Genomic DNA, 17293 nt, shown 5'->3' on the forward strand with positions numbered 1-17293 from the left:
GCTAAATAGGGTCAAGTGACCTCTAACCAATTACTGGCAAAGTGATAAGGATGATTGCATTTGGGGAAATATGACGCACACTCCATGGCTGGCAATTGGATCTGTACTACATTCCCAGGTCTGTTTAGAAGAAAGGACATAAGTGAACAAAATTGGAATTGTACAAGGGAGCTGGAACTCTGACAGGAAGGCCATGTTCAACAAATCACTATGCTGGCTGAAGAACATGAGGACTCTCTTCTTCAACATTGTCTTTCTGTTGCATGAAAAAACATAGCATGTCCTGCTGTATATGCTAGGATATCCATACATACAGGAAGGAAATGATGCTCATACCTCTCAGTATTTATAATGCTTTTGAATATGTGCTTCTTTCAAGACCCATGCCAAACTCATTTCCTCTTTCTTCACTTCTTTTCTTAGAGACATGGCTTCCAACATTGACCATAATGAGATCATTTGCTCCATATGTGTGAATTATTTAATAGACCCAGTCACTATAGGTGACTTTACAACCAACATTGTTTTGGAGACACGGGTATTCCTTGCCAGGCAGGCAAGACCTTACCACTTACTGAGCTCTATAGAAAAGATGTGTGAGATGCACAGGAAAACAAAGAACTTCTGTGAGGTTAGAAAGGATCTGCTCTGTTTGCTCTGCTGTAAATCTAAGGAGCATGTGGCCCATAGACATTGTTCCATTGATTGGACTGCTGAGGAATACCGGGTAAGCAATGGCTGAGAGACAAGTTTGAATCTGGAGGATCTGATATTTGAGAGATTTGAGAGATTATCAGGAAGCAAAAGTAATTTTTATTCATCCATGCATCATATAGAACAGATATTAACTGACATTATGTGCCAGACACTTGGGTCAGCTATTGCAAAAAAGATAGTCTCAATCCTATAGCACTTACATTTTCACAGTTAAAATCTTACAACTCAAGTCGATGGTGATGATGTTGATCACAGTTGGAACTGTGACAATTCAGCGTAAGACCAAGGTGAACAAATCTGTTATTTTTAGGAATGGTTACTGTCCACTATGACCACCATTGCAAGAAGCCTAATCTAACAGAGTCTACTTAGAAACACTATCTCTTTGCTAACATAATAGGATACTAGGAGATAATAACTAGCAACAGGACAATTAAAAGCTGAGACAATTTCCATTTAATGAATATGGTTTGGTGACATTAAGTTTGAGGGCCAGTTTCCTCCATAGTGAGACAACGTTTCCAACTGTAGGTTTACTCCGTGGTTATAAAAGTCCTCCATATTTGACATTGGGCTTAACAATAAAATGCGCTGGCACTTTGCCCTCTTTAGTAATCATTTATCTTGCATTCCCTGCCCCTCTTCATGTTAGGATATGACCGTTTCAATAACAGCTTTTCTGATGCTCACATTCTTGGTTCTTTTGTAGCAAAAGCTCCTGAAACAAATAAGATCTCTGTGGGAAAAGATGCAAGAAAAACCAGAGAAATAAAAAAAAGAGAGACCAGCAAAATCAGAACATGGGAGGTAAGCAAGGGATTCTGTTTTCTTCAGCACCAGCCTTGAATACAGTGATCATACTTGAGATAAAATGTTCATAGTCTTCAATGAGTGGGCAACCAATAGCAAATCTAATCATCTATAAGGAAGTATGCCAATTTGTTATGATTTCTTCCTAAAATCAAAACAACCAGCTGATGGATGTTATTTCTGGTAAGATAATATCAAACCAACAGGTATTGAAGAATAACTATCATCAAGGGAGACAATAATTAGTAGATGAGGTAAACGTAGGTTTTCTTAGAAGTAAAGAAATTATTGAATGTGTAGAGGATATTTTTTGATTATTTTGGTGATTGGACAATATGAAGTAACAAACTCATGGGGATATCAAGCAGGTAAATACACTCAAGTTCAAACCTAATAACTAGAGCAATCCTAAAGTTAGTTGAAATCCTATAAAATTCATATTGGTCAACACATGTATTATAAGAGATGAAATGTTGAGAGATGTGGCTAGTAATGTAGCATTGGTTATTTCAAAGTGTGACCTAAATGAATGACTGAGGAATGTGGATCTATCACTTCTGGATTAAAAAATATGGATTGAACACCACTAATGAGAGGTGAAACAAAAGTTTAGCTACATTTTTGAAGAAGTAAAGATTTCCTGATAGAAACATAGAAACAGAGTATTAAAGAACCTTGTCACCACTAATAAAGGAATCAAAATTGGGCTGTGTGAATAACAAGATGATATAACAAAACTATTTTCATTAAAGGTGATATCCTTAAGGGCATAACTTACAATATTTTTTCCTTGAAATATCCAGTACCTACAGTGTCTCAGTAACTGTTCTAAGCCAACCTAGAAATAGACAACAGCAACAGATTTCCTTGCACTCAAGGAGCTCAGGAGGTAGTTGGGCAAGGTATTTAACTAGTCAAAATATAAAACTTAGAGTATGAATCACCATGCTAAGTGATTTTGAGAAAAATACAGTAGGAAAGTAAATAAGGAAAGTAGCTTTGACAAACTGAATTTCAATATGGTGATCAGAAAAGCCTTACTCTGAGGATTACATTTTAGGCAGACATCTGCATGAGGTCAGAAATTAAGGCATGTGGCTATTTGGGGAAATACCTTTTTAGGAAGAGTAATTAAACACATCTCAAACTGAACTTATTATTTTCCCCCACGCCTGCCTTTGTTTCTCCATTGTGAAGACAATAAAGGAAAATAAATGAGAGTAGAGACATTTGAAGTCAGATCTAAAAATCAAGCATGACCTGTTTATGAGAAGTACAGTTGAAGTAAGCATGCTAAGTGGCTGGACTGCATTTAAGATGAACTAAAGGAGGAGGAAAGAAGATGGCGGAGGAGTAGGGACCTTTTTTCAGCTGGTACCCTGAATGGAGATGGATATCTACCAGATCATCCTGAACACCCACTAAATCAGCTCGAGATGTAGGAAGATACATCAGGTTCTCTATAAACGAACATCTCCGGGGCTGAGTATTGAGGTACAAAGTGGGGAGCTGTGAATCTGTGCACAGATATCAGAAGATAAAAAGAAAGGGGAGGGAGCTGTGGCACTCTGGCGCCAGGAAGCAGTAGCCTCCTGCATTGGGGAGCGGGCTGGACTTGCGGACTGGCACCCGGGAGAAAGCAGACTGAGACCGGGAGCCCGGCAATGCGTGTGCGTGACCAGACTGAAAACCGGTGCTCCCGAGTGCGTGCGAACCACACTGAAACAGGGAGCTGGGGAGCGCATGTGGGAACCGGTGTTGGAAGCACAAAGGACAGAGACGTGCCAGCCCTGGGAGCGAGGGCTCGGAGAGTGGCTGTGGGGCGCACAACCCGCGACAATGTAGGGTTTTTAGCAGCACGTACAGAAGCAGAGTTAAAGTGGCCAGGAGAGCTCAGTGGAGAGCTGACTGCCTCTGTTCTGAGACAGAGGCTAGGATACAGCCACTGCTGCTCTGACTCTCAGAAGAGTCACAGAAAACCGCCAGGGAAAGCAGCCAGAGGACAAAAGCCCAGAAATACCGGTTCACATTGTGCCCATCCCCACGCCCCCTCGCAGGGGACCGGGCAACTCTACCCAAACAGGGTTGCCTGAGTATCAGCGTGGCAGTCCCCTCCTCCCCAGAAGGCAGGCTGAAAAGTCAAAAAGCCCACATACCTAAGGACCCTATAAAACAAGTGCACACTGCCTGGGTCCTGGTCAATAATTAGGGCTCTGTGCATCCCCGCAACCTCTCCTCATCAGAATGACCAGGAGGAGGAATCCCCAGAAAAGAAAGGAGACAGAGACTGTGGCCTGTGCCACAGAACTGAGGGATATGGATATAACCAAATTGTCAGAAATGGAGTTCAGAGTAACAATGGTCAAGATGATGTGTAGGCTTGAAAAAAATATTAATGAAAATATTAACGAGAATATAGAATCTCTAAGGGCAAAAATGAGAGCGAATCTGGCAGAAATTAAAAATGCTATGAATCAAATGCAGTCTAAACTGGATGCTCTGATGGCCAGGGTAAATGAGGCAGAAGAATTAGTGAATTGGAAGATGGGATGATAGAAAGAAGGAAAAAATGGGAACTTGGCTCCAAAAAATCCAATCTCAAAAATGTAGATTATGGAAGATCACGGCCTCAATGAAACATTCCAATGTCAGAATCATCAGCATCCCCAAGGGGGTGGAGAAAGAGAGAGGTCTAGATGAGATATTTGAACAAATTATAGCCGAAAACTTCCCTAATCTAGCGAGGGAAACAAGCATTCGTGTCCAGGAGGCAGAGAGGACCCCTCCCAAAATCAGTGAGAACACACCTACACCACTTCACATAATAGTGAAATTCACAAATATTAGATCCAAGGATACAATCTTGAAAGCAACCAGGGGGAGGAGAATCCTCACATACAGAGGGAGGAACGTCAGAATAACGTCAGACCTGTCTACACAGACCTGGCAAGCCAGGAAAACTTGGCAAGGCATATTCAGAGCACTAAGTGAGAAGAACATGCAGCCAAGGATCCTTTATCCGGCAAGGCTGCCATTCAGAGTGGATGTTAGAGACAAGGACCTTCCAAGACAGGCAGAAACCGAAAGAATATGTGACCACCACGCCAACCCTACAAGAAATATTAAGGGGGTTCTATAAAAGACCCCAAGAGTGACACAGAACAGAAATTTACAATCTATACAAAGACTTCACAGACAACATGACATCATTAAAATCATATCTCTCAATAATCACTCTCAATGTGTATGTCCTAAATGCTCCCATAAAATGCCACAGGGTTGCAGGTGGGATTAACAAGACATGACCCATCCATATGCTGTCTACAAGAGACTCATTTTGAACCTAAAGATACATCCAGACTGAAAGTGAAGGGATGGAGAACCATTTTTCATGCCAACAGACCTCAAAGGAAAACTGGGGTAGCAATTCTCCTATAAGACAAATTAGATTTTAGGCTAAAGACTGTAGTTAGAGATACAGAAGACCATATCATTCTCAAAGGGTCTAACCAACAAGAGGATCAAACTATAAATATCTGTGCCCCCAATATGGGAGCAGCCAACTACATAAGCCAAGTGTTAACCAAAATAAAGAGACATACAGATAATAATAAGTCAACAGTAGGGGACCTCAAAACTCTGCTCTCAGCAATAGACAGATCACCTAAGCAGAAAAGCAACAAAGAAACAAGAGCTTTGAATGACATCCTGGACCAGATGGACCTCATAGATACATACAGAACACTATACCCCAGAACAACAGTATACTCATTCTTTTCCAATGCACATGGAACTTTCTCCAGAATAGACCATATACTGGGTCACAAGACAGGTCTCAACCGATACCCAAAGACAGAGATTATTCCCTTCATATTCTTGGACCACAATGCTTTATTAAAAACTATTATCAACGACTATATGCCAATAAATTAAACAACCTGGAAGAAATGGGTGCCTTCCTGGAAAACTATAAACTACAAAGTCTGAAACTTGAAGAAATTGGTTATCTAAACAGATCGATTAATCATGAAAAGATTGAAGCAGTGATCAAAAACCTCCCCAAAAACAAGAGTCCAGGGCCCGACGGATTCCCCCAGGAATTCTAGAGAACATTCAAAGAAGAAAAAATACCTATTCTCCTGAAGCTGTTTCAAAAAATAGAAATGAAGGAAAACTACCAAACTCATTCTATGAGGCCAGTATTACCTTGATCCCCAACCCAGGCAAAGAGCCCAACAAAAAGGAAAATTACAGACTGATATTCCAGGTGAATAAGGATGCCAAAATTCTCAACGAGATCTTAGGTAATAGGATCCAACAGTACATTAAAATGATTATGCATCACGACCAAGTGGGATTCATCCCTGGGGTGCAAGTGTGGTTCAACATTTGCAAATCTATCAGTGTGATACATCATATCAACAAGAAAAGAGTCAAGAACCACATGACCCTCTCGATAGAGGCAGAGAAAGCATTAGACAAAATACAGCATCCTTTCCTGATTAAAACACTTCAGAGTGTAGGGATAGAGGGCACATTCCTCCATTTCATAAAAACCATCTATGAAAAGCCTACAGCAAATATCATTCTCAATGGGGAAAAGCTGGAAGCCTTTCCCTTAAGATCAGGAACACGATAAGGATGCCCACTCTCGCCATTATTCTTCGACATAATACTAGAAGTCCTTGCAACAGCAATCAGACAACAAAAAGGGATAGAAAGTATCCAAATCAGCAAAGAAGAAGTTAAACTCTCTCTTCGCAGATGACATGATACTCTATATGGAAAACCCAAAATACCCCCCCCCCCAATTACTAGAACTCATAGAACAATTCAGGAATGTGGCGGGATACAAAATCAATGCTCAGAAATCAGTTGCATTTCTATACACAAGCAATGAGACTGAAGAAAGAGAAATTAGGGAATCGATTCCATTTACAATAGCACCAAAAATCATACAATATCTCAGAACTAACTTAATCAGAGCGGTAAAGTACCCATATTCTAGAAACTAGAGACGACTCTTGAAAGACATTGAAGAAGGCACAAAAAGATGGAGAAACAGTCCATGCTCATGGATCGGAAGATAAAGATAGTTAAAATGTCTATGCTGCCCAGAGCAATCTCTACTTTCAATGCCATCCTGATCAAAATACCAGTGAAATTTTTCAAAGACCTGGAACAAACAGCCCTTAACTTTGTGTGGAACCAGAAAAGGCCCCGAATCACCAAGGAAATGTTGAAAAGGAAAAACAAAGCTGGGGGCATCATGTTGTCTGATTGCAAACTATACTACAAGGCTATGATCACAAAGACAGCATGGTACTGGCACAAAAACAGACACATAGACCAATGGAACAGAACAGAGACCCCAGAAATGGACCCTCGGCTCTGTGGGCAACTAATCTTTGACAAAGCAGGAAAAAACATCCAGTGTAAAAAAAAAGACAGTCTCTTCAATAAATGGTGCTGGGAACATTGGACAGCTATATGCAAAAGAATGAAACCTGACCATTCCCTCACACCATACACAAAGATAAACTCCAAATGGATGAAAGACCTCGATGTGAGACAGGAATGCATCAAAATCATAGAGGAGAACATAGGCTGTAACCTCTTTGACATTGGCCACAGGAACTTCTTTCATGACATGTCTCAAAGGCAGGAGAAACAAAATGAACTTGTGGCACTGCATCAAGATAAAAAGCTTCTGCACAGCCAAGGAACCAGTAAAAAAATCTAAGAGGCAACCCACAGAATGGCAGAAGGTATTTGCAAATGACACTACAGATAAAAGACTAGTATCCAGGATCTATAAAGAACTTCACAAACTCAATACATGAGAAAAAATTAATCAAATCAAAAAATGGGCAGATGTGAACAGATACTTTTCCAATGAAGTCATACAAATGGCTAACAGACACACGAAAAAATGTTCAAAATCATTAGGCATCAGGGAAATTCAAATCAAAACCGCCTTGAAAAAAAAAAAAACCGCCTTGAGATACCACCTTATGCCAGTTAGAACGGCAAAAATTGGCAAGGCAAGAAACAACAAACGTTGGAGAGGATATGGAGAAAGGGGAACCCTCTTACACTGTTGGTGGGAATTCAATTTGGTACAGCCCCTTTGGAAAACAGTGTGGAGGTCCCTCAAAAAGTTAAAAATAGAGCTACCTTATGACCCAGGAAATGCATTATTGGTTATTTACCCCAAAGATACGGGCATAGTGATGAGAAGGGCCATATGCACCCCAGTGTTCACAGCAGCATTGTGCACAATAGCTAAATTGTGGAAGGAGGTGAGAGGCCTTTCAACAGATGACTGGATTAAGAAGATGTGGTCCGTATATACAATGGAATATTACTCAACCATCAGAAAGAACTATTACCCAACATTTGCAGCAACATGGACGGGGCTGGAGAAGATTATGCTAAGTGAAATAAGTAAGGCAGAGAAAGTCAATTATATGGTTTCACTCATTTGTGGAACATAAGGAATAGCAGGGAGATCGGTAGGAGAAGGAAAGGAAGAATGAAGGGTGGGTAAACAGAAGGGGGAATGAACCACGAGAAACTATGGACACTGGGAAACAAACTGGGGGCTTCAGAGGGGAGGGCGGTGAGGGATTGGGGTAGGCCAGTGATGGGTATTAAGGAGGGCACATATTGCATGGAGCAATGGGTGTTATACTCAATCAAGGAATCATGGAAAACTACATCAAAAACTAATGATGTACTGTATGGTGACTAACACAACATAATAAAAAATTTAAAATAAAAGATGAACTAAAAGCTCGGAAGGAGCTGAGATGCCTTTCATTAGACGACTGGATTAAGAAGTTGTGGTCCATATATACAATGCAATATTACTCAGCTATCAAAAAAGAACGATTTCTCAACATTTGCTGCAACATGGACGGCACTGGAGGAGATAATGCTAAGGGAAATAAGTCAAGCAGAGAAAGACAATTATCATACGGTTTCTCTCATCTATGGAACATAAGAACTAGGAAGATCGGTAGGGGAAGAAAGGGATAAAGAAAGGGGGGGTAATCAGAATGGGGAATGAAGCATGAGAGACTATGGACCCTGAGAAACAAACTGAGGGCTTCAGAGGGGAGGGAGGTGGGGGAATGGGATAGGCTGGTGACGGGTGGTGGGGAGGGCACGTATTGCATGGTGCACTGGGTGTTATATGCAACTAATGAATCATCGAACTTTACATAAAAAACCAGAGATGTACTGTATGGTGACTAACATAATATAATAAAAATATTTTAAAAAATTCAAAATATAAAAAAAAAATAAAAATATTTGCATTACAAAAAAAAAAAAGAGTGAGAAATTTTTATCTATATAAAACGTTTTTTCTTACTGACCAATCTCATCTGAGGTCAATTTGTTTTGACTCTTCAAGCAGAGATCATTATTCTCACAGCATAAACAAATATTAGTTGGAAACTACTTAAATATTCCACATTAAGAAAAAATGAAAATCTAATTAATGTAAAAATAAATAAATAAATAAATAAATAAATAAATAAATAAATAAGTACTGAAATGTAGTAAGACTGGTGTAATGAGGAGAATGATCCAAGTGGGGCCCACAGCACACAGATAAGTAGCTGCAATTTTACTGAAGGTTTATCTAAGATATGATAAGAAGTTGAACCATATTGAATAAAATTAAAAGCTTCTGAAGTAGTTTAAGCAAGGAAGAGATATTATCACAATTCTTTTTTTGGCAAATTCATTCAGATTGCAGTTGAGGGAGAATACTGATTGGAAGACTTCAAAATGAAAGTCAAGGAAGCAAGTAGGAGAGAATTGAGATGAGGAATAACTGATCAGGAATAACTGACCACACATCATGGGAAGTGGAAGGATTCAAGGGATAGTCCTTAGGGTAGAGAAATGTCAGAAAATATGATTTGTTTGAGTGTAGAATGTTAAAGGGGTGAGACAGGTTTTGATTCACATTGGAACATCACCTAGGTTAGAAATGGAGGTGACATGGATGGTTTGGTCTAAGATAATGTTAGTTTGAGAAATGTGACCCTTCCAGTTCCTGTGAAATATCCTAATAAACTATGCAGTAGGCAGTTGGATGTATGAGGTTGGAGCCCATGTGAAAGATGTGCCTCAAGAGGGTCATTTCCAATTGTTAGGGTATTCTAGGCATTGGAGCCGAGGGATCTCACACAGGAGTTTTTAGAAAGAAAAGAATAAAGTTTTCACATAGAAAGATAACTTGAGGAATGCCTATATTGGTAAGTCCAGCTGGGAAAGAGGAGCTGGAAAAAGTAAATTGTTAGAGAGAAACCAAGAGACAGTGATTTGTTTGAAGCCCAGGGTATGCAGGTTTTATAGAAGGAAGGGAGGATGACATAAAGAACTTAGTGACATGCATGTAAAAAACCATGTGGATTCAGCAAAGAAGGTTCTTGGTTAAAAGGAGAATGAAAAGGAGAATTCACTGATTTCATGAAAGACTGAGAGTTCCATAAATGAGTCTAGTGAATGTTTACCTGTGATCCAGAAATATATTTTGTTGGAGGTAAAAAAGACAGCACAAAAATCAAGACATTGGGTCAATCGAGTATGTTTTGTTATAATTTCAAAACCATGTGAGTGAATAAACGATGTTTACCAGTTGGGGGGAAAGTAGGGTAAGATAAAGTGAAAAGAGATCAGAAGGGGGAATTAATACTAGAAGGTGGCTGTCTGCTGATCAATGTCTCTGAGGACAGCTAATGTCTCTGAATGTCAGCTAAGAAAGGGGGAATATAACCTGGGCAGGAAGAGTTAAGCTGTACTCATACACACAAGGTTCTTGTCTGCATGCAGTTTGTGGATGTGGAAGGAAAAATTTTAGGAATTATTATTTGTTATTATTTTCTCAAAGCAGAGTCAGTCTGTAGCTAAAGTATCTGGGCATAAAAGAGACTAAATGGATTTAGTAATGAAGGTTCTTAGCATATCATGCAAGACAATTATTGAAACACAAGTACCTTTTATTTATGCAAATGTAAATATTTGGGGGAAGGAGTTAGAGCCAAGGTTTTGGCTTCTAGTGTAATAAAATTACCAGATGAGTAGAAAAAAGGGTGGGGGTAGAAACACGTCCCTAAATTTGTTTTCAAGGAATATACCAAGTTGCTAAATGTTGGAAGACAAATAGATGATAAGACATGGATAAAACCAGCCTGGCTGTATGGATCTAACTAATCCTCTCCCTTCAGGGTTATGTGACCTGTGGAGGGAGATGATCCGGGCTATCAGAAGGTGTATCACTTGCTTTACGAGGAAGAGAGAGACGTTATTTAGAGCGAATAGAAAAGGAGAGCAAAGAGATTTTTCAACAACTCAGAGAAAGTGAGGACAGCATGGCCCTCACGGGAAAACTCCTTAGACGAATGTATGAGGACCTCAAGAAAATGTGCCGTAAACCAGGCATGGAGCTGCTCTGGGTAAAGACTGAGAAATGGAGAGTCACGGTGCTGCCTGGATCGTGTCCATATTCTCTTTGCCCTCCCTCAGGACTGTGCAATGATGCTTTCTGATACTGTGGTAAGGGTGTCACCTGTCACAGTGATGCTGATGACCAGGCTAAAATCTGTAAAAGTCTGTGAAAAAGCAAGCAAAAAAACTTCCAGAGAATACCTCCTTCTCAAATTCTAATATATATTCAATTACTGACCAACCACGACCAGGAAACTTGTTGAAGATGTATGGATTTGTATGGAGACCCAGTAGAAATGAAAAATTTGGGAATCTATACAATTAATTTTCCCTTTCTGTTTTCATATACATGATACAATCTGCTGGAATTGGGGTTTACCCACCCTTAGGGATAAGTAATGAAGTTTCTACTGTGAATCTTGTGGTGTATACTAAAACTTTCTCTGTGTTACTCTTTATAGCATTTTAAGACACATTAAAAAGATAAGTTTGCCTCTATACTAAAGGTTTGAGAATTGTTTAATAGTTTCAGACTGTTGATGTTGAAATAGGAGCATAATTTGTTATGATAATAAAACGTATTTCATAACATCTATTTTTCTACGTCTCCAAAGATAGAAAAGGGTTTGTTGTTTTTGTGTCAGGTGGGGTTGGACAGGGGTCTGTGGAGGCCTGTTCAGTTGCCAGGATTCTGTGCATGACTTGCATGAAGACAAATGCCATTCTTGATTTTAATTCTTAGAAATGTAAGAACACATTAAGGATATGGCCTGAAACCATGAGAGGGTTCTGTGGCAGAAATAGGTATTTCCACGAAGCATAAAGTGGGAGGAGGGAGAGAAGAGGCATGGGGGAGGATAATCTAGGGTTTGGGGCTCCCACACGTAGCATGTGACCTGAGCTGAAATCAAGAGTAGGTCACTTAACCAACTGAGCCATCCAGGTGCTCCAAACTTTCTACTTCTAAAAAAAAATGTGAATTTTTCTTTCAGTTTATTTTACCTTGGCATATTTTGGTAAAAAATACTTAAATATGAGGCAAAATGATCACTCTTTAGGAGTTATTATTATTAGGAGGTATTATTATTTTCTGAGAAGATGAGCTGGCTACTTCTCTTACTGTGAATTGCTAATGACCTCCAATTTCAAATGTTTCAGAGGAAAAAAAAAACAGAGTTTAGCGATATCCCTCTTCTTCATATATATTAAGAAAATTCATGGGGCGCCTGGGTGGCACAGCGGTTAAGCATCTGCCTTCGGCTCAGGGCGTGATCCCGGCATTATGGGATCGAGCCCCACATCAGGCTCTTCTGCTATGAGCCTGCTTCTTCCTCTCCCACTCCCCCTACTTGTGTTCCCTCTCTTGCTGGCTGTCTCTATCTCTGTCAAATAAATAAATAAAATCTTTAAAAAAAAAAAAGAAAATTCATAAATTTCTTCTATTTTTGTATGGTTAAAGATTTGCCCATTAGGAAGACAGTCCAGTAGACCTTGGCCTACAGTGGATTTCTAGAGCTATCTCATTGCCCTGGCCCTCATTTCCAGGGATAAGCTAGAAACCCAGACACTATTATATAGTGTCTATCAGGACTCAACACTGTATGTTAACATGATTGTTTCCTTCCTCCTGCAGTGCCCCCCCCTTTTGAAAATGAAATAACCACCTGTCATATCTCCCTGTGTGAAGATCTGAGACATTTCCTCTTCAGTCCTGATCATCCTGATGTTGTCTCTAATACAACAAGATCTAAATATTTTCTCACCTGGCGAGCCCAGACATTTGCTTGTGGTCAACTTTACTGGGAGGTGGATGTGGGGAACTGTTGGAACTGAGTCCTTGGATTTTGTGATGATTCTTGGGCAATGAGGAATGATATGGTGCTTGACTTGGAAGGAATTTTTCTCCTTTTTTGTATCAAAGAAGACAATCAATGCAGTCTCTTTACCTCCTCCCCGCTGTTGCCTCAGTATGTGGAAAGGCCTCTGGGCCATGTGGAGGTGTTCCTGGATTATGAGTGTGGTGTAGTGACCTTTGTGCATGTGGCCAATAGCGCCCTCATTTGCAGTTTCCTCTCCTGTTCCTTCTCTTGCCCTCTCCAACCTTTTCTCTGCTCTACACCCTCATAATGAGGGATATGTTAGAATCTGACCCCAAGTGTCAGGAAGGCCTTATCCAAGGTATCTCGGGGAAATGCCTGCTTGATTTTCTTTCCCTTCCTCCTTTATCAAACACAGTGATTACTTTTAAAAGGTTGGTAGTTGTGTCTACATTTGTTTCCATTTTCTTTAAATAAAAACAACCTCTCTTAGAAAACAATGATCTTTATTCTATGTCTTGTGTTTTCACTTGCTTTTTAAGGTAACTGGAGGCAAAGAATATCTGAGTGGGTTTCTCAGCTAACCGGACTTAAGCAGGAGCACAGGTTTCTTCTCACTGACGGACTTGGAATTCTCTTCTCTCTGCTCTGCATCTGCTTAGGCATGTTTCTTTACCACGGCTCGGTTTTAAAATCTCTTCTTTGTGGAACAGTTTTTAAAGCCTCTGGGCTAATTGAGGTCTCCTGATTATGTGGACTCAGAAGACCTTATAGTCTTTGTAAAGTCCACAAGCTAATATTGTCCTTCTCCTCTAGTTTACCTATTATAGGAGAAGAAGGATATGCCAGCCTTATGTACAGATATATTTCAAGTAGGTGGCATAGAGGTTAAGATATAATCGACATTCAATAAGTGTTTGCGTAAGTTCATAGATGTTACAAGATAACAAATAAGGACATGCTCTACCACTGTTAAAAAGCATACCAAATGCAACCAAAATTAAATGGAGTATTATTTTAAAAAGATGTGCATTAGACTCCTTTCAAAATTTATAGGCTCAGGAAATTATAACAGAGACACAAAAGAGATACTTATCTAAACAGAATGACATCAATATAGATAATAATTCTACATCTGGGAATTTTCAGTAATTTTAATGAAGGTACCTGTGGTCAGAGATAGCTTAAATTTTCATGTACCAGACTGGACAGTGAAAGTTTTTGCTATAGAAAATAATGAATACTCAAGAGACAAATTACATTTAAAATGGTTCTAAAGTTAATCAATCTTAAAAGTTTCAAAGAGATGGTACATTAAAATATTATAACAGCAAGTATACTTATACTACATTTCTTTTTTTATCAAGAATCATATACATAATGCTAAATATTCTTGTATTTATTTCACTTACTGGAAGGTCTGGCATACAATAAATACAAACAGAGTTTCAAATGTGGCTCAGGGATTTGTAGAAGTCTGGTAATGTCTCCTTTAGTGAGAGGATACCTACAAAAGTCTGAGAATGTCTGAGCCAACACCTAGGAGTTTAATGGCAGACGAGTTGCATGATGGATTGCTTAACAGAAGCAATATGAACATATAATTCTGTGGTACTAATGTTTTAATGACATCATACACTTAATCATCCTTATATTTTATTTAGTTTAATTGTATATTAGAATAAAAATTGAGATGAACAAATACAACAATAAGGGAGAGTAGCAAACTTTCACTGCAGAAATATAAATAAAAACAGCAAAGTTGAAGTGAAGTTTAAGTAATTTGTGTTTCATTTCCTTCCACTGTAGAAGATCAGTATCATACAATGTGTTTTTGAGCATGAATTACTTTATGACATACCCTTAAAAAGAATTGACATTAATTCTTAATATTTAACAATAATTCATGAAAATACTAGTGAGAATATGTCATAAAAAACAACTAGCATTTGTAGAAAGCATGCCATGTGTAGGCAGTGAATGGTGGGAGTTTAAATTAATTAGTCTTTCAGTCCTCACAATAATTATAAGCAGAATAGAAAGACAAATAATTTATATTCTCCAGATAAGGATAATAAGGAAAGAGTTAAGAAATGAATTTAATTTGCCATATACTTAACTCTGTAAAATTACACTGTGTTGAAAGCATCTTTCAACCAGTTTCTTCTTTCATTAAGATAGAAGTGTTTGCAAATAAATGTGTGGAAGCACTTGGGAAGTGCCATATACTTTGTGAAACTACAGTGGTAGAAAGCGTCTGTCAACTAGCACCTTCTGTCATTAAGATAGAAGTGTTTGGGATAGGAGTTAAGATGGTAGAGGAATAGGGTGACCCTAAGCTTGCCTCCTCCTTTGAATACAGCTAGGTAATTATCAAATCATTCTAAACACCCAATAAATTGATCACAGGACTGAGAGAGCAAAGCTGCATTTCTACAAGCAGAAACCATGACCACCCTGTGGAAGATAGGAACCGGGGAGAGTTGATTTGGGGGAGAAAAGAGCCACCGGCATTGCAGGGGGAGAGAGGCCTGACCTCGGAGAGAGGAGGGGGAGAGAGAGAGAGGGCGAAAAGAGTGAAAACATGTGCAGGGGATTGCCTAGGTAATACTTTTCCCCAAAACCATTTACTGGGGAAAAGGAGAGGGTTTAAATATCACAATTTTTTAAAATAAATAGTGAGGCACAGAGTTTGAAGTTTCCGAGGTCAGTGCCATTGCCAGGGTCATGCGTGGCAAGCTGAGTGGTGCTCCAGCAAGGAAGGAGGGCAGAGTCCCGGGAGCAGGCAGTGTGGTATGAGGATCCTCTGGGTTGCATGGGGAGAGAAGCAGTTCCCCTGCTTGGAGTGTATTTGGTAGAGGTCATACAGCCTCTCAGTGGGCAAAAGACCCAGTGGGTACCATTGAGCAGCCTCACAGACCAGCATAGGAACAAAGACAGGGTAGTAAACATTAGCGCTGGCTTTGTGCTATGATTTACTATAAACTCTGAACCATTGTGCCATCTCGTGACTGTTTTCTGAGACAAGCCATCACTGGCCACGGTGCTGCAGACCCTCCCCCAGAGGATCATCATGGGGTTGTGCCACCAGGGTCTCTGAAGTTTAGAGTTTTGAAACACAGCCATACCTGAGATAAAACACAGAAGTGCTCATTTATGGAACATAAGAAGTAGGAAGATCAGTAGGAGAAGAAGGGGAAGAAGAAAGGAGGGAGTAAACAGAAGGGGGAATGAACCATGAGAGACTATGGACTCTGGGAAACAAACTGAGGGCTTCAGAGGGGAGGGGGGTGGGGGAATGGGATAGGCTGGTGATGGGTAGTAAGGAGGGCACGTATTGCATGGTGCACTGCATGTTATACGCAAGTAATGAATCATGGAACGTTACATCAAAAACTAGGGATGTACTGTATGGTGACTAACATAATATAATAACAATAAAAAACAAAAACAAAAACACAGGAGTGCTGTACTGCCTGGCAAGCAGACAGCATAGACACAGACAGTGTGAAGGCGGGGATCTGACAGAAGCTGGGGACACAGGAGGGGTGATTGCTCAACTGTGAGGGCTTTCTGTAGAGTGGCAGGCACCATCTCCTGGCTCCAGAGACAAGAGAGCAGAGTGGACCAAGCCATTTTTACAGCCGGCCCACCGGGACTGACCAACCTCAGTGAGCTGAACACCGCCACCAGGCGGAGACCAGAGCTGCTACACCAACCTCTGCCCCCCCTGCATCCTGGAGGTGCATTTGCACCGGGGGAAGTTGGCCTGAGAATCAGCACAAAAGGCCTTTCCCCCAGGAGACCAGTACAAACCGCTCAACATGTGCCAAGTGTACTGATCATAGAGTGCTCCAAAGCTTCAGCTCTAGGGGAAATAGGACCAAGCTTACTTTTTATCTTTTAATTTTTATTTTTTTATATATATATATTGTATAATACAATATAAAATACTATTTTTATATATGTATTAACTTTTATTTTTTGGATCTAGCTTCTTTTAACAAGCAGACCAAAACACACCTAGGATCTAGGTTTGTTTGTTTTTTTTCTGGACAATATAACAAGATGGGAATTTGCCCCACAAAAAAAGAAGAAGTAGAAATAATGGTCAAGGACTTATTCAATAGAGATATAAGTAAGATATCTGAATTAGATTTTAAAACAACAATTATAAGAATCCTATCTGGGCTTTGAAAAGCATAGAAGACACTAGAGAATCCCTTACTGCAGAAATAAAGAAACTAAAATCTAGTCAGGCTGAAATTAAAAATGCTATAACTGAGATGCAAACCCAATTGGATGCCATAACAATGAGGATAGATGAAGCAAAGGAGTAAATCAGTGACATAGAAAATAAAATTATGGAAAACAATGAAGCTGAAAAGAAGAGGGAAAGAAAGGTATTGGATCACAGAGGTAGACTTAGGGAACTCAGCAACTTCTTAAAACATAATAACATTCATATCATAGGAGTCCCAGAA

At 39.7% G+C, this 17293-nt stretch overlaps 1 protein-coding gene across 1 annotated transcript; it reads left to right on the plus strand.

Annotated features, from left to right (window-relative positions):
* The first annotated feature begins 427 nt into the window (after positions 1-427).
* On the plus strand, positions 428-13119 carry LOC125282348 (tripartite motif-containing protein 51-like). The gene is given in 5 exon segments (XM_057306929.1): positions 428-727; positions 1427-1467; positions 10841-11000; positions 11607-11616; positions 12626-13119. Coding segments are annotated over 5 exon segments (1005 nt in total).
* Positions 13120-17293: the final 4174 nt, after the last annotated feature.

The sequence above is a fragment of the Ursus arctos genome, unplaced genomic scaffold (genome assembly GCF_023065955.2).
Source record: "Ursus arctos isolate Adak ecotype North America unplaced genomic scaffold, UrsArc2.0 scaffold_47, whole genome shotgun sequence".
NCBI classification, from domain to species: Eukaryota; Metazoa; Chordata; class Mammalia; order Carnivora; family Ursidae; genus Ursus; species Ursus arctos.